This window comes from Musca autumnalis, unplaced genomic scaffold (assembly GCF_047663935.1).
Source record: "Musca autumnalis isolate F117 unplaced genomic scaffold, ASM4766393v1 scaffold_2, whole genome shotgun sequence".
In the NCBI taxonomy this organism is placed as follows: domain Eukaryota; kingdom Metazoa; phylum Arthropoda; class Insecta; order Diptera; family Muscidae; genus Musca; species Musca autumnalis.
Genome location: NW_027411755.1, coordinates 215241737 through 215260264, shown reverse-complemented (window position 1 = coordinate 215260264; position 18528 = coordinate 215241737). Strand labels below are relative to the sequence as shown.

Sequence of the window (18528 nt, the reverse complement as noted above, 5' to 3'; positions counted from 1 at the left end):
AACTTGTACCGTCGTATAGAGGGCAGTGAATACAAGTTGCTAAAACAAAAATCAAAGCGATTCGAGAGATGGCCCTAAACTGAACTTTTCCGAAATTTTGTGTGGGAGGTACCCGAAGCAGTGGACCTATTGAGACCATATTGGAACCTCATATTACTCTGGTAGAAAGTTTACGCTATACAAAGTATGGACCAAATCGGTTACTCCCTTCAAGAGTTATCGTGCGCACAAACTTTCCGAACATTTTCGAACTTTTGTGGGGGAGGTACCGGAAGGAGCGGACCGATATAGGTCATCTTCGAACTTAAACTAAGTTTGGGCAAAATATTACGAAAGCCAAAATTTGAACCGAATCGGTTCATCCATTTGAGAGTTATCGTGCGCTCCAGCCAGCAGGACAGACAGACAGACGGACGGACATGGCTAGATCGACTCAAAATTGTCTGAAACACATTTCGTCCAAACATACTTGGGGTCTAAAACCATTATTTCGATGAGGCACATTTTCATCGTATCAAAGTGTATATACCCTCCTTAGCCTAAAGGCTGAGGGTATAAAAATCGCTTTTAAATATAAAATACAGGGAACTCGTTGAACGCTTCTCGTTAGTTGTGAAATAAAACACATTCTTCTGCCACATTGAAAGTCATCAGCGGAGAAATGGATATCTGTAATTACAAATATATTACATACATATTTCAAATACATAAAATGTATTGACGTTATTACCAATATCACATGCGGTTGCTTCGTTGTCCAATAAAATATTCTTATTCTCCTTTTTCAGATACGTGAATTCAATTATAAAATGTATTGAGGGTTTAATTTAATTGAAAGACACCTTTACTTTAAGAAAACACAGAACCACTGATTTATTTCTGCGCTACCGATCCACACACAACTACTGCTTTAAAGAGACTGCCAAAATTAACCAAACTGACGGTAAAAAAATATTATCTGCCTAACTTAACCACCAAACAGAACAAAACATGAGAACTAGTACCATTTTTTCCTTCCCTCTTCGTTTGTTAGGTTCATAAAAAACAGTAAGAAACTTATTTTATACATACAAGCCTTCACCCGAGCACAAGTAGATAAACAAACCAAATGCCAAACAAACGCATCATTCCTCCATTCCGCAAAAATGCCCATAGACATAGCAACGACACTCACATCTCATGGAAAAACACAGCACATTGTTGTAGCGCGCTCTCTCTCTCTCTATGCCGTAAAAAAGTTTTCTTCTCTCGCTCTTGAGAGCGAGAACATGCGACAAACGTTGAAACCCATTTTAACGACAGAAATTCATTAATAACCATAAACAAATTTCAATAAATTTATTGTTTGAAATCGTTTATCGATCGCTCTCTAGTAACATGTTCATGTTTGATAAACATTTTCCCTATATATTCGTAATATTTTATCACCATTCGACAAAAATATGGTGATAGAGCTTTTAATCAAAATTTTCAGGGTGGCTTTTTTTCTGTGAGCCCACTGGGCAATTTTCTCTGTTATTTATTAAATAGCCGATAAAAACACAAAATTTGTTTTCTTTTTGGACCACTATTAAAGAAGTTATGAGTATATATTTTCATATCGTCACCATAAATGCCGAAAGAAGTAACTCACAAAACTAAAACTTTACAGGAGAAGCAAAAAGCGTTATAAAATGAAAACTGTGTTATAAAGTATCGAATATTTTTAGTATCGTGTTTTAAGGCAAAGAAGAAATATATTTTTGGAGAAAAAGTTAATTTTTTTCAGAATTTCAGAAGCTGTGTGTGTTACGTCTTTTGATATTGTATTTTTCTGAATAACCACTTCTTTTTGTCCGGTTGACATATTGTTTTCCATATGTGCGTTTTAGATGTTTGTTTAAATCAGGGCATAAGTCTTCTGTCATCATCTTCAATTATTTTAATTATGGATTTTTTCTGTAAGACCATTAAAAACGGTCTAAAATAAAAGTTGTTGATCTAAAAATTATCTAAAAGAATGATCTTTGTGATTTTTGAAAAAAGCCACCATTCTTGAGATATCGTCACCTAAGGGTCAAATTACACATATGGTGAAATAACCCGAGTAAGAGGCAAAAGTTTTCATACGTTACCAATTTTGTAGTAATCGGTTCAGTAGAACCGGGTCTAATCTGGTTTGAACCTGGACTTTCGGGTCAAATAACCGGATCAGACCCGGGGAAATTATACATTATTCTCAATAAATCTTCCCTATGACATCACAATTGCTGCAAAAATCAAAAAGTACATTGTTTGTACTGCTGTTTAATTTTCAAATAATGTGGCTTACGACTTTTGTGTTTTATGAAAATTACAGTATGTTGTTACGTCTTTTGGCATTTCTTAAATAGGATCGTTATTTTTAAACGTAGATACTTGAAATGTTACCATAACATGTATTTTAGCTTAATGTATCAGATTCCATCAAAAAACGGATTTCGATTTTCATGTGGGTTACGTCTTCCGGCATTTATGGTGACGATATAGTTTTTACAAAATTCAAGGCGCGTTATATCTGCAACTGTAAGTCAAAAAATTTGAAAATATACTGAAATGTTTTGCTGATTAGCAGCATCAATATAGTAAAAAATAAAGGAAATCAAAAACCCCTTTTTGCAAAAGTGTCCGATTTCACTCGGAATTCCCCATATAAACTTTATAGGATCGCAAATGATTATTTCAAAGCGTTACAAAGGAAAAACAAATTTAGAATACACTTCATATCATGGTGGAGGGTATAAAAGGAAGAGGTACAGACGGTATTATGATTGAAAGGCTAATAAAACATGACTCGTAGTCACAATAAACAATGCAGACAAGTCCCGGAAAGTCTACTACTGTTGCACGGAACGAAGTGGTACGTAGTGTAGAATCTGCATATCACTTCTCAAAACCTATAATATTACTAGTTACGCTGGATATCGATAAACATTATTTGGTTTAAGGCCTTTATTATGATAATATTCTTCACTAGTTTGTAGTTGAACAGCCGATTATTGTGTTACAAAGAAATAATGTAAAAATACACTTATTTACATTATTTACACTTATTTACAAGAATCTCTTAATTGACAAACATTAAGACATATTTTCCAAAAAATAAGTAGTTTTAACATTGCAACAATGTATATTTAAGTAATAACGACTCTTTCCATTTTAATTGTCAATGTAAGCTTTTATTGACTGTGTTCCCTATTGTGTCACTGTAACTTTTGTTGCTAATGAACAATTAAAAGTAACTTTGAAAGTTTATGTTAATACTAACTATAAGCTAACTATATAAAATTAATTGTTTGAAAATAGTTTCACAAATAGTTTAGTAGAGCTGCCGTTGCTATAGATGATAATTCTGATGGAAATGTTTAATGTTCTCAATGAACTGTTGCTATGAACAAGAGTTCATTTGTTGATTTAAAAACTCAATGAAGTTATTAACTTTTCAACTATGAAATGTTTTTGAAAGTTACATGGATAAACTATTATATATCTGGTGTAAAATCTCAAGTGTAATTTATGAACAACAAATTTATAAACTATTTGTTTGAATTAAAGTTTAAGTGGGAAGGAGAAACTATAATACGAGTGACAAGAAAATCCATTACAGCAGGAAGTCTCTAAAAACAAGCAGTGACCTGGAACCGGTGCATTTTTTTTTTTTTGATATGCGGTATGCACAAATGAAAGGAATACTCTCTTGTTTTACGTTAGAATGTAGTCAACACTCTGTTGAGAGTCAATATTGATTCATATTGATTCAATAGCACTTCTGTCGAGCACCCATCCTTGCGTCCTTTTACCCTTTCGGCAAATCGCAAGACATAACCTACAATTCGCTGTAATCGGCTAAATGAATTCCTGTGATTTATTCCATAAATAATATCCTGCAACCCGCTCTGTGAGGCCACTGCTGACACTGTAGGAGACCTTGGGTCCATGGTATACCGCTTGAAGTTCCTTGGTCTATGAAAGACCATTTTAAGGTCTTTTGAAGGTCTTCAATCAACAGAAGGCCTGTTGAAGTGAATGTACGGAAGATCTTTTAAAGGTCCACCGACTCTCAGTATTCCCTTGTCATCCAAAAACGGAGTTAAGCTGTGTATGGAACTTGATTTGTCCAATGCTCCATGCTTTCTCAACTGATGTATTTCCTTCGCGAAATCCGACACCTGAATAGTCTTGACAATTAGCTGCATCGATCGACTCAATTCCATGGGGGTTAGCACTTCTGTCGAGCACCCATCCTTGCGTCCTTTTACCCTTTCGGCAAATCGCAAGACATAACCGACAATTCGCTGTAATCGGCTAAATGAATTCCTGTGATTTATTCCATAAATAATATCCTGCAACCCGCTCTGTGAGGCCACTGCTGACACTGTAGACTTCACCTTGAACTCAAAATCGGTCTGATTTTCTCCATTCTTTGAAAAGGGTTCCGGTCAGAGAGATTCGCTTCCGTGTAGAAATGTGGGTCCATAAAACCACATCATACATCCTGACAGGCGATCCGGCTTCATACCTCTGGAAATAAAATCTGCAGGATTGTCTTTCGTACCCACATGTCGCCATTGAGTTCCAAGCGACCTGTCTTGGATGTGTTTCACCTTGTTGGCAACAAACGTCTTCAGCGATGATGGTTCCGAGTTAATCCAGTACAACGTAATTTCCGAATCTGACCAATAAATCGTCTTCAAATCTTCGTAACCCAACTCTGTTTTGACCTTTGAGGTAAGTTTTGCTCCCAACTCAGCGGCGCAAAGCTCCAACCGTGGCAACCTGATTTCTTTTATAGGTGCAACTTTTGATTTTGAATAAAGGAGCCTAACTATATGCCTTCCGTCTGCCAACTTAGCCCGCAGATACATCACTGCTTCATACGCCTTTTCTGAAGCATCCACAAATGTATGGATCTCAACCCTCGTTGGTTTCTCTCCATTAAACATATGTCTGGGTAACTTGAAATCTTTTAGCATCTTCAAACTCTCTCGAAACGATAACCAATAGGATGTCAATTCTGCTGGAAGTTCCTCATCCCAGCCAATTTTATTCTTCCATAACTGCTGAATAAAGATCTTTGCTGCGGACACAACAGGACCTGCAATTCCCAATGGGTCGAACAATCTCGCCAAATCAGATGTTACTTTGCGCTTAGTTACGACACTGCATTCGCTCATATTACTCTTCAGGCAAAATCGGTCCGCTTGGGGAATCCATGTCAACCCCAGCACCTTGGTTGATAATTATCGAAGTCGAGGTCTACTTCTCTATCCTCTGGTGGGACTCCATGTAATAGTTTTAAGTGGTTGGCACACCACTTTCGCAATCTGAATCCTGCTTCTGACAACAACCTATTCAGCTCACTCTGCATCTCCATTGCGGTCGTTAAGCTGTCGGATCCGCACATGCCATCGTCAACATAGAAATTTCGCTGAAGTGCTGGAGCACCCAATGAATATTTATGCAAATTTGTATCTGCTAGTTTCTTCAGACATCTCGTAGCAAGATACGGGGCGCAAGTCGTACCATATCGTCGGTGTCATGCTTAAGTGTTCCATACGCCATTTTTGACATTTTGAGATAAAGGTACCTTACAAGGTTATGAACCATGCTCTTTCAGATTTTTTGGTCGGTTTTTCTCTATCTCTTATAGTTTCTGAGATATTCAGATGCCAGTATGTTCCATATCCGCTTTGTGACCCAAAAAATCTTGTCGTTTTGTTCCATATCCATAAAGCCTGGCGTATGGAACAAAACAACTTTGAACTTTTAACTTCCATATCCATGACGTTTGGCGTATGGAACAAAAAGAGACAAAAACGAATTGTTCCGCACCAAAAATGATGGCGTATGGAACAAAAAATTGCCCATTTTTGCCAAGTTACGAATAATGTGGCGTATGGAACAAATTGTTTTAAAGGAATTAGTTTAAAAACTGAAGAATAATAGTTTCTAAATCCAAATATTTTTGAATATTGTATTGTTATATGAAAAAGAAAATTTATCAATCGTTTAAACAAAAAAAACCCTAGTTTAAAGACAAATTTTTGATGTAAGTCCACAAAAATATACGCAAAAACGTATATTCGACTTGAAGCTAGTTTGGACACCGACTTCAAAAATGGTATTATAAGAAAAACGCGTTTAAATGTTTTATGTTACCTTAGAAATTCGAAAAAGCCGATCAAAATGGTTATCACATAAAAATAGTGATAAGTGGAGGCAATCCCTTAAATAAATGTTAAGGAAACCTATAATAATGGTCCTTATTGTATTTATATGAGAAAAATAAATGTTTCATTTAAAGTCCTGATTTTTCAACTTCACAGTAGCACTTCATATAAGGAAGGTGGAACACGATTGGTAAGAAGTGTTTTGGTTGAAATGTGACAAAACGTGTTCCATGTGACACAAATTGCCAAAAACACGAAAAAAAGATTCCATGGAACAATTCAGCAACTTTTTGTAATTATAAAAATTGGCCATAACTTCTAGACTACCGCAGATATCTGACTAAAATAAACTACTGATATATTCTATGAGTTTAGTTAAGTAGAACTGAGCTCTTAAAGTATTGGAGTATTGCACCATTTTTATGATGTACGTTCCTAAACATTAACTTGAGTTTTTCTCGAATCAGGCAAATGGCGTATGGAACACTTAAGCATGACACCGACGATATGTTAATGTATTTAACATGTAGTGCTCGAGCTCCTTGTCTGGGGAACTCCTCCATACGACCAGCTGATATCTGCGATCCCTCGTGTCCACTAGTATTTGCCTGTACATCTTCTCGATATCCGTCGTGAACACAAATCGCGGTAATCTAAATCGCAACAGCATCCCAAACAGGTCTCCTTGCACCTTGGGCCCTGAATGTAAAATATCATTGAGCGACCATCCAGACGATGACTTGCAGGACGCATCGAACACTACCCTGAGCTTTGTCGTACTGCTATCTGGACGCAGGACACAATGATGCGGAATATAGTAATGACTGCCGCGCACCTCTCTTGGTTGTATTTTCGTCATGTGGCCCAACTCTTCGTACTCCTTCATAAACTTCTCATACTGCTCGCGAAGATTTGCATCCTTTGCTAACCGTCGCTCCAGAGCGAAGAATCTGGAAGCTGCAATATTCAGTGACTCTGATATCTTTTCTGTATCGTCTGAAAATGGTAGTCGCACCACAAATCGACCACTCTCATTGACTGTAGTGTGTTGGTTAAAGTGACTTTCACACCTTTCGTCTGCTAGTGTCAACTTCTGGTCCTCACCAACATCATCTTGTTCCCAAAACTGTTTTAACAACTCTTCCAGACCACGTCCCTCTTCTCCAAAAACAGCACACGTAACCGTTCCTGCTTCAGCATGTACCTTTCCACTAGCAATCCATCCTACCTTCGAGTTCTTCAATATAGGAAGTTCATTGGACATCCGAATTTCTTGTGATAAAATCAAATTGAAATAAAACTCTGCTCCAAGCAGTACGTCGATTCTGCCCGTTTGGAAAAAGTGTGGATCAGCTAGCTGTATGTTCTCTGGGATAGGCCATGACGTGACGTCGATGTCAGTGCTTGGTTGCGGTGGAACTATGTTTGGTAATACAAAAGCTTCTAGGCGCGCTCGGAATTTGCTTGTTAGTGACTGAATCTCCACATTGACTCTGTGGTTTGCTGTTCTTGACCTTCCGCCAACTCCTTCGATAGCGAGAGTCGCTTGAATTGGTTCAATACCCAATCTCCGCACTAGCCGTTCTGACACCAAATTAATCTGTGAGCCGGAATCCAACATCGCCTTAAATGCATAGCTCCTTCCATTATTGGCCTTAATGGCGACTCGTGCGGTTGCTAGGAGTAGGTATGCCTGAGCTCTATTTGCCGATGCTGCTGCAGGTGATTGCTGAGTTGACGTTACTGCTGCCTTCTCTTCTGCTTGTGTCTTCGTGGAGAAATGTAGAAGTGTATTGTGCTTCTGTTGACACTTCCTGCATGTCCCACTTGTACAAGTCTTTGCCTGATGGTCCTCCTTAAAGCAATTCAGGCACATCTTGTTCCTAGCAACCCATTTCTGTCTTTCGGGAGCGGTCTTTGCCAAGAACTGTTTGCAATAGTAAAGTGGGTGGTCACCTTTGCACATGTAACATTTTCGGGTTGTTGTTGAAGCAGACGTAGCTGTTGGCTTACTCTTTTGAACCCCGTTGACTGCTTCTAATGATTCGAAGCGACCCTTCAGGCATTTCATGAAATGATCCATCGTTTGAAGCTCCTTGGAATTGACAATCGACTGCTCATACAACACATGAGTCGTCTTGTCCATCCTCTTTGTCAGGATGTGGATTAAGAGTGGATCCCATTCTTTTGACTTTATTCCAAGGCCCTCCACTGCTAAAAGTGACTCATGAAGACCGTCATGAAAGTCTTTCACTGATCTGCAATCGCCTGACATGTTAGGCAAGCTTTAAATTCTCTCAAGTATAGTTGAAACTTGAGCTCTCTTGTTATTGTATCGTTCCTGTAGAGTCGTCCAGGCTATGTGGTAATTCGCCTCCGTCAACTCGAGGTGCCTTATGAGCTTCTCGGCTTCTCCAGTCACATTCGCCTCGAGGTACCACATCTTTTGTACCAGCGGCAATGCTTGTTCGTTGATCATTTTCCCAAAGATGTCCGAAAATGTCTGCCACTTCGAGTAATCCCCATTGAACTGAGGGATTGTAATCTTTGGCAGGTTAACTTGATTTGCCAAGTTATCGCCTGATCTCTGCTGAGATGATGGACGATCGACCTGTGATAGCGTCGATATCTTCTCCTTAAATTTTAATGTCTCTTCTTCCAAGAGAACGTATGCTGATGCATCGTACCCAACCACTGTTGGGTCGTCAAAACTCTCGTACATCTTGAAGTGGATGTCTTCCACATTTGCCCACAATCGCTCGATTGAAGCCATCGTTTGACAGGGCGCAGCTGGACCTTAGCTGCCCCTTATTAACGTTTGGATTGACTGCATTAGAGCCCTCTGACGTCTTACTAATGCAGCCATGTATCTGGTCACACTAGATCCGCTGGGTTATTTCTGCTTCTCCATTTCCCTTACTGCAGGGGGTGGTTTTTGAGGTCCTGCTTCTTTACTTTTGTGTATCTCCTCCTGTATGGCGTCAACTGCAGCTCTATATTCTTCTCCAATGACCTTGTGCACGTCATTTGAGACATGGAGTTGTGACTCTGCTGCCGGATCCGCTCGTATCTTGTTCTCATTCCGGTCTATCTCCACCCAGAGTGCTTCCAACTCCCCCAATTTCTTCGTGTAGAACTCCACAGTTCTTCTCTCTATTGGAGCCTTTTTTACATTCGAAATCGCCTTCCTCAATTCGGCGATTGCTGCTTGCTGCTCCGAGATCATTGCTGACAGATCCATCGTGACGGTTTCTAGCTCCTCGTAGTTACTAGAATTCCGATGATTCGGCTGTTTGCTTGAATACCAGACGACTCTGGTTACTTGACTTCGATGTCTTTGTTGGAGGGCTTCTTTTGAATTTGTGCGACCTTCTGATATAAGTCTGATATGGTTGCTGTAAGGACTAAATTCCTTACTCTCACAAATAAGTGTTTCAACTTCCTTACCACTGGTGGGGGGAAGTAAGAAATTTATAAGTGAGATCACGTCGGGGTCACCAAAAATGATTAATAATGTAAATAAAAGGCGGATATACACAACACTTGAATTGTGTAAACCTAGATAGCTTTACAATTTCTTGTAAACTACCTAGATTCTTTATTGCCAATTAGTATTTATACATTTTGATTAACTTAATTGTTATGGTAAAAGTGTAAACTAAGCATTAATAAATAGGAAATAAATTTACTTCAGCCAATAACCCATGCAATGTGAAACCAATCGAGTTGTTTCTTTATTTGGGTTATTAACCTGCATAATGTAAACAATGAAATTATAGTTGTTGCTGACATACATAAAACTATTAAATAATAATAAAGAACTTAAATATGTATGTAAATAAATGTATTTGTAAATAAATATGTTCTTTTTGAACAGTATCCAAGCAAATGGACCTGTTGAATGCAATATGATGTGGCTATCTCTTGTGATTGCAGCTTGCCCATGTCCAACTTCCGTGTTTTGCCGCGTTTAATCGGGCATGTACCTTTGCAGCAACAAGAAGACGGCCCGAGTCAGTGTTTGCTCCTCGGAACGATTGTACATCCAACACACTCGATGAAAGTCTTCCATCCATCACAACTTGAACAATTAGGTTTCATGTTTTTTGGTCTGGAGACAGACGTATGAATATTTTTTGCCGCTGTAAAACTAGATCGGAAACAAAATAGAACTTCATAGAGGTCTGAAAATGGTCTTCTTTGGAAATCGAAGACTTGCAAAAGGTCTTCTATCAAAGAACTTAAAAATTTTTACTAATTTCTATAGAGTGAAAACCTTTAAATGACTTTCAATAAATCGAAGACCATTAAAGGTCATAAATAGACCGATGGCCTTCTAATGAACATCTTTGATCACAGACCTCCCTTTATCGAAGAGTTCCAAATGTCTTACACCGATGATAGGTCTATAAATGGTCTCCCAAGGGTCGAAGACCTTCAGTAGGTCTTCAACAGATGAAATACCTAAAGAGGCCTTTTTTACATCGAAGATCTTTGAAAGGTCTACCGTAGACCGAAGACCATCGAAAAATCTCCTATAATCGAATACCTTCAAAATGTCAGTAAAATATGGATGACCTCCAAAAAGTCTTCTAAAATCGAAGACCAACAAAGGTTCTTCAGTATATCGAAGACCTTTAACAGATCTCCCAAAATCGAAGATATTCAAAAGATCTTCCGAGGATTAAAGACCTTGAACACGCCATCCACTTATGGGCCACTTTAAAAAGATCATACACTCCTCGTCAGTGGAATAGATAGTGCTATAAAAAAATTGTATTACATAGCGGATGTTTTCATATCAGATTATTTTTCTCTGAAAGTGGAGCATATTTCCAAAACTTTAATTGGCAGACTTGGTCGCGGAAAAATCATTTTATTGAAAATGTTCCATCTAATCAGCACTCAATTGTATCCGTCGAGGTTGTCTGTGCCGTATTCTATCTCATTGTGAAGAATTACGACATGACTGTGCGACTTCTATTGATATTCCCAGATGTTTCAATTATCTGTCAATTTAAACCCTTTTACGATGTTATTTAGGTGTCCGCCGAATTATTTATAGATTTGGTGAAAAATGATTAGAAAGTCCTGATTTATCGACTGAAAGAAAATTCGGCGTTAATATATCAACAATTCGCGAAAAAAAATGACTGTTCTATCCTGATGACCAAAAATAAATCCCTACCCAGCTAAACTTTGGTAAGCACTTTCTGCATTACCAGGTAAGAGTACTCATTACACTCCGCATTATCAGACAGTACATGTATAACAGTTAACACATAATTAGTAACATCCTTAATTACTACTTACTTACTAAGGAATAAGTACGGTGGCACAGGGCTAGTGTGTCTGACTACAAATCCTAGGTTTGTGTGTTCAAAGCTCACCGTCGGCATGGGAGTTCTTTGTTGACAAAATTAAGAAGATGTACATGGATAAATAAAAGAAAAAGAAAAAAAAAAAACAAACAAAAATTTGGAGTGTTGAATTTGAATATATTTTCACCTCAATTGTTCTAAAAATATAACAATGACTTTGAAATATCTCCCATAGATAATAAACTTAACAGGTCTTCAATTATATCTGGGCCTGCACAAGGTCTTCTTTGGGGCGATCAAAATCAGAAGTTCTTCTATAAATTGAAAACATTTAAAAAGTCTCTTATAGACCGAAGATCTTCAAAAACTCTGCCTTAGACCCATCAAAAAAGTTCCACAAATGTAAAACCTTTAAAAAACTTCCATAGATGGAACTTTCAAAATATCTTAAACATTTCGTTTATTAATCGAAGACCTTGAAAGTTTTTTTCCATAGATGGAAGATTATGAAACAGTTTTTTAAAAGATCGAAGACCTTCGGAAACGTCTTCTATAGAAGACTTTTTAAATTGATTGAATAGATCGAAATCCTTCAAATGTCTTCTATGGAGCAAACGCTTTCAAAGTTCTTCTACAGATCGAGGACCTTTAAAAGATCTTCCGTACATTCACTTCAACAGGCCTTCTGTTGATTGAAGACCTTCAAAAGACCTTAAAATGGTCTTTCATAGACCAAGGAACTTCAAGCGGTATACCATAGACCCAAGGTCTCCTTTTGAAAATTGTAAAAATATATTGAAGTTGTTCTAGATTTTAATTTTTAAATCGAAAATCGCTTTTAAAGAGTGGAAAATGTGCGGTTTTTGTACCAAACGAACACCTCAACCAAAACCTGTAACACATACATATACACCCGCATATACGCGGACAATGTGGCCAAACAAACCAATCCATCCATTACAATGGCTAATCTGTGTACTAAATTTGATTGTTGTTGTTGTCGTAGTTGCTGCTAATGTCATACTTTTTCTGTTCCTTCTCCAATCTCTGTTCTCTTCTGGTTGTCGCACAGGAAACACCAAAAACAAATTTGGTTTCGTAGCAAATTGGGATTTGTTTCGCGTTTATTTTTGGTTTTTACAATTGTTTGTTTCGTTTGTAAAGTATACTTAAACAAGTAAGAAAAGGCTATAGTCGGACGGGGCCGACCATGTGATACCCTACACCTTTACTCCTGGGAATTAGCTTTCCACATATCAACATTTCTTTATGGAACAAATGAACTTATTGTAAGAAGTAACTTTGTCGATTCTGGTACCGTATCACAGCAAGCTTAAATATTAATATAATAATTGTTTCACAAACATCCTAGAAGGGACAAGAGAGACTTCTCTCATATCAATGAGTGAGTGTACCCCGATTCGTATTCGCTCAATGATATGGGACACACAGCTTATCTCCGAGACCGAACGGCGTGTCCTAAGACACCACTTGTAGAGAAGTTTTACATGGCTGAAATACTCAGAAAGGATATTTTGCCACCGTTGAAATTTTGATTTTGCCTGGCTGGAAAATCATTTTTAAAAAGGTGGCAAGCTACCCTTGCTGCAATGTATGTAAAAAATCCAATTGGACAATTAAAACATTAGGGCAACAAGTAATTTGCAATAATGCAAAAACTGGGAAAGGGCAAATGTCGTTCTCTAGACAAAACCAATTATATATTAAGCAGTAGGCCCGTTATCTAGCAGACACGTTATTGCAATTTGCATCAGGGGGAAGATCAGTAGATCTATTTCCATATGTAGTCTACTTTGCCTGTATATGTCCGCCAGGAAATAAAATATAGACCATCCATTTTACCCGCTAAATATTATCAGAGCAGCATCCAAAATTTTAAGCATTTCCTTCGACCTAAAGTTTTACGTCGTGCAAAATTTCGTGATTATTGAGCTATAATTGCGACCCCTAGCGTGTTTATGATTACACTAAAAAGAAATAACAGGGTATATTAGGCTGTAACTCTGTTATCTTATCATGTACACCAACACAATTGACATCAATAGAAAGGTCAAACATTCCTCTTCCAAGTATAGCTTACTCGCCCGAAATGTCTCTTCCAGGAATAAAGATAAAAGCTGTATATTAAAATTTTTCACAACTTTCACACAAAAGTTGTGGTCCATTTAACCATCTAAATATTATCTGATCGCCATCTCAATTTGCACGCTTCGTCTTTGTCATATTCTCTTACCATATTTAAAATTTCGAGGCGATCGGACTATTATTGCGACCTACAGAGCAGCTACAAAATCGGATAAAAATTATGTTTTTGGTCCATTTCAACCGCTTAATATTTCACGATCATCACCAATTAAAATAGCGATCTATTCTGATGTAAAACCGACCTCCATACCAAATTTCGTGACGATCGGTCCATAATTGCGGCCTGGAGTTTGATTACAATTTATGACGGACGGACGGACGGTCGGACGGACACACATCTCAAAATCGCTTTATCTCGCCGAGATATGAAGATTGGTATAACACATTGGGGGTCTCCGACGAGTATTTCGCGGTGTTACATGCATTTTTACCAAAACAAACTTATAATACCCTTTCCACATAGTGGTGTAGGGTATAAAGAGCGTGAAAACAGACAAAAAATCGAAATTATATCATTGGCTTCCCTTTGTTTAAATTCTTGATTAAAATTAATTGCTTGCCGTTCTAGGAAGCTATTGCATTTACCAAACACATGTGTTGCACCTATAGATTCAATGGGCTCTGCATACAAAAAGAGTATAGTTGGTGGAAGCCCTTATAAAAGAAATTGTGGTAAGAAAACAATAGCAAAAGGAGAAAAATAGCTGCTGGACTATTTGGTTAGTGATATACCCTACAGGTCGATGTCTTTAAAAAGAATTGGGCCTAAAAAATCAGTTTTTTAAAGAAGAATAATCAGGGTTTGAATATAGAATTCAGCTTCAGATTCTGTCTCGAAAAGTGCAGGTTTTGAAGACATAATTCTACGTACAATAGAAGCTTAACGAATGGAAGCCGTATTAATTGATAGGAGAAATCAACTATCGAAGTTCCAATTTCTCCTTCAATAGAACTCAATTTTTTTGAAGCAAAAACCATTGCCAAAAAGACAATTTCCTTAACTGGTCGAAGAATTTTCCACCCAAAATTGTGGACAGGAAAGGAAACTAATTATTTCATTTATGTTCAGAATATTTACGAGGGCGGTTGGGAAACTTCTTAGCCTGTCAATGAAAGAAAATAGTTAGTTTTTCAAAAATATTTTTATTTTTCAATATAATCTCCTGAAACTTCAAAGCACTTAGTCCAACGCTTTTCTAGCAATTCTATCCCTTGATTAAAATAGTTTTCCTCAAAGTCTTCAAAATAGTGGTTTACAACTGTAATTGCATCTTCATTTGAGGTAAAACGCTTGGCAGCAAGGATTTTTTTAAGATTTGGGAACAAGTAAAAGTCACTGGAAGCTAAATCTGGAGAATAAGGTGGGTGGTCAAGCAACTCGTACTTTAATTCGTTGATTTTAGCCATTGTTAAAACACTCTTGTGCGCTGGTGCGTAGTCTTGATGAACAATTATTTTTTTGCGTTGTAAGCCAGGACGTTTTTCTCGAATTTGTACATTTAATTGATCCAAAAGGTTGCAATAGTACTCTGAATTTATTGTTTTACCCTTTTGCAGATAGTCAATTAATAAAATACCTTTGAAGTCCCAAAAAACCGTTGCCATAACCTTACCAGCCGATTGAATTGTTTTTGCCTTCTTTGGGGCACTTCCTCCAGCTTCAGTCCATTGTTTGGATTGTTCTTTTGTCTCTGGAGTATAGTGGTGGATCCATGCCTCATCAACAGTTATGAAACGACGCTTAAAATCCATTTTATTTCGCTTAAAACGATCCAAACAAGCTTGAGAAATGTTCATTCTTATGCGTTTTTGATCGACTGTTAACAAATGCGGCACCCATCTTGCAGAAAGCTTTTTCATCTGTAGTTCTTCATGCAAAATTAAATGGACTCGATCATTTGAGATGCCCATGATATTAGCAATTTCACGCACTTTTATTCGTCGATCATTTAATACCATGTCATGCACTTTGGCTACAATTTCTGTTGTTGTTGCTGCTTTTGGACGTCCACTACGTGGTTCACCTTCAATGCTTGTACGACCACGTTTAAATTCAGCAACTGTTGCATATGAAGGAGCACTTTCACCTAACACATTCACCATATCATTATGAATTTCTTGTCCCGATAAACCTTTTTTATGTAATATTTAATGACAGCACGCATTTCTAATTTTTCCATTGTAAAAAAATTGAGGATGCGTCTTTTTTGAACACCTGTTTCTATGTGAAGGAGTTGCCAGATCGAAACAAAATTTAACATGTGTTCATAACAGAGATGGAAGTTTCCAAAACACTTAACCTTTTCTGTTTATACCGCGCATTTTGTGCTAGGCTAAGAAGTTTCCGAACTGCCCTCGTAATGGTGAAGAGCATAAAAAATTTAAATTCGAATGACCATAAATTGTTTCGGTAAATGAAAATTCATCATCCACTTAAAAAGTTATACAAATTAAAACCCAAGGCGAAACAGAAAACACCATCAATCATTTCCAATTGAAAACAATTTTCATTGGAAATATGATTACATACCTTCTACGTTTTGCGATAATGAAAATACTTATTGTCATTCAAACAACATTTTTTAATAGCATTTTATATTTTATCGAATAATGAATGATATAAACATTTGATTAATGTCAATTAAAAATAGATTTAATTGAAAATACGTTCGAATAGGTTTTTACTATTCTATCATTTAAGGTGGAGTTATAACCGCATACGTATGTACGTAAGGCTAACGGAAGAGGGCGATGGATATGGTTTAATGAGTTGTTTTGCTTTACTGAAAGTAATATATTAGTAAAAAGTAATATAATTGGAGATGAAAGCTCTTAGTGAGTATATTAAGAACGCAAAAGGAAATTTTCCCCATAGGTAAAGTTTCTGAGATATCGCGCGATGAATTTTCGAATTTTCGCCTATGATGCTTGAGAAAATAGCTTTATATCTCTGTTTGCCATTATTGTAGCTTCGTTTTGAGATTACATGTCTTCAGTCAAATCGAATGGCTTTTTGTAGAACATTTCATTCTTCTAAATCAATTCCTTTCATGTCCTTTTCGTCCTTTCTTTCTTGAACCGTAGTAAAAGTACCACAAGATGAGATTTTACAGCACCCAAATATTCCACAAAAATGTTGCTCAGAGAATTTTAGGTACAGTTCTCATTAACGACTAATCGATATTGTCACGTTTTCATTGTCTTTTTTGACATTTAACAAAAAAACCCGTATTCTTGAACCGTTTTTAAGGAAAAATATCACTGCGCGTAAATATGAAGATAAAAGCTTGGTGGGTGAAATATTCTTTTTGCCGATGAAGTTAATATTATGAACCCGGAAGGACAGGACTTCTGAGTTATAGCGAAATGGAATTTATGTTACGGGTTTATTGTCGTGCTCTTAAAGTTGCATGCATCACGCCATAACTCAGAAGTTTGACCTATGGCATAACTGTCCTTCCGGGTTCATAATATTAACTTCATCGACTTTCATCGGCAAAAAGAATATTTCACCCACCAAGCTTTTATCTTAATATTTTCGCGCAGTGATATTTTTCCTTAAAAACGGTTCAAGAATACGGTTTTTTTGTTTTAGCACCGAACTCAGGTAAGGTGCTGTCAAAAAATGTATTTCCCTGATTGGCAATTTTATTAGCTTTCTAATGGTATACATATAAGATTAACCGGTTACTTAAAATCTGTACAAAATTCGGGTTTTATATCGCTATATCCGGTTCAAAATATTAGATAACCGGATATTTTTTCCAAGAATATTTGTCATTAACGTGTTCAGCATATCGGGAGCTATATATGGTAAATATTTCAGATACATCCCAGATGTCAATATAAGCGGTAACCAATGGGTATGTCTACCTACCAATACATAACAAATAACGAATATACAGAAAAACAAAACATAGGTTTTTCTGAACAAAAACCGGGTAAATGTCAAAAAAGACAATGAAAACGTGACAATATTGATTAGTTGTCAATGAGAACCGTACCTAAAATTCTCTGAGCAACATTTTTGTGGAATATTTGGATGCTGTAAAATCTCATCTTGTGGAACTTTTACTACGGTTCAAGAAAGAAAGGACGAAAAGGACATGAAAGGAATTGAGTTAGAAGAATGAAATGTTCTACAAAAAGATTCGCCATTCGATTTGACTGAAGACATGTAATCTCAAAACGAAGCTACAATAACGGCAAACAGAGATATAAAGCTATTTTCTCAGGCATCATAGGCGAAAATTCAAAAAATTCATCGCGCGATATCTCAGAAACTTGACCTATGGGGAAAATTTCCTTTTGGGTTCTTAATATACTCACTAAGGGCTTTCATATCCAAAAGGAATTTTCCACCGCACAGACTTTGAGTTCCAATTTGTGGCACAGTGTAATTTAATAGTTTTTTTGAATAATCAAAGTTGGACAGTCTAGCACAACAAATTAAAGTTAATTTTTTATCGTGAGTGGTTATGGATCTGAATTCTTTACCACCATTGAATATTTATCGACATGTTTCAACTAAAAGAACAAATTTTTCTAAGGTCAAAAAACCTATTAAACATCTTCTTTATGTTGCTCGACCTAAATGTCCTATAAACAGATCTATAATTACACTGTGTGTAATTTTTTGAGTCTATAGATATCAAATCGATCAAACTTTAAGCAAACATCCAATTACAAAAATGTACCTTAGATCTCAATAAACAACATTCTGGAACATATCGCTCATCAACTTAAAGAGTGACGCAAAGAAGTGTCAAAGAACGTGTTATTCGGTCGAAAAATATATATCTTAAAGCCTTAAAAAAATTAAGATCGGGAGGTACAGTTATATTGTGGGCTAT

The 18528-nt window shown here is 36.9% G+C and overlaps 2 protein-coding genes across 2 annotated transcripts; both read right to left on the bottom strand.

The window, feature by feature from the left end:
• Positions 1-6675: 6675 nt before the first annotated feature.
• On the bottom strand, positions 6676-8334 carry LOC141392515 (uncharacterized). The gene has a single exon (XM_073965453.1). It carries the CDS (start codon positions 8332-8334, stop codon positions 6676-6678), a length of 1659 nt encoding a protein of 552 aa, XP_073821554.1.
• Positions 8335-8475: 141 nt separating this feature from the next.
• Positions 8476-8910, bottom strand: LOC141392514 (uncharacterized). Its single transcript, XM_073965452.1, has one exon. It carries the CDS (start codon positions 8908-8910, stop codon positions 8476-8478), a length of 435 nt encoding a protein of 144 aa, XP_073821553.1.
• Between the last annotated feature and the right edge of the window lie 9618 nt (positions 8911-18528).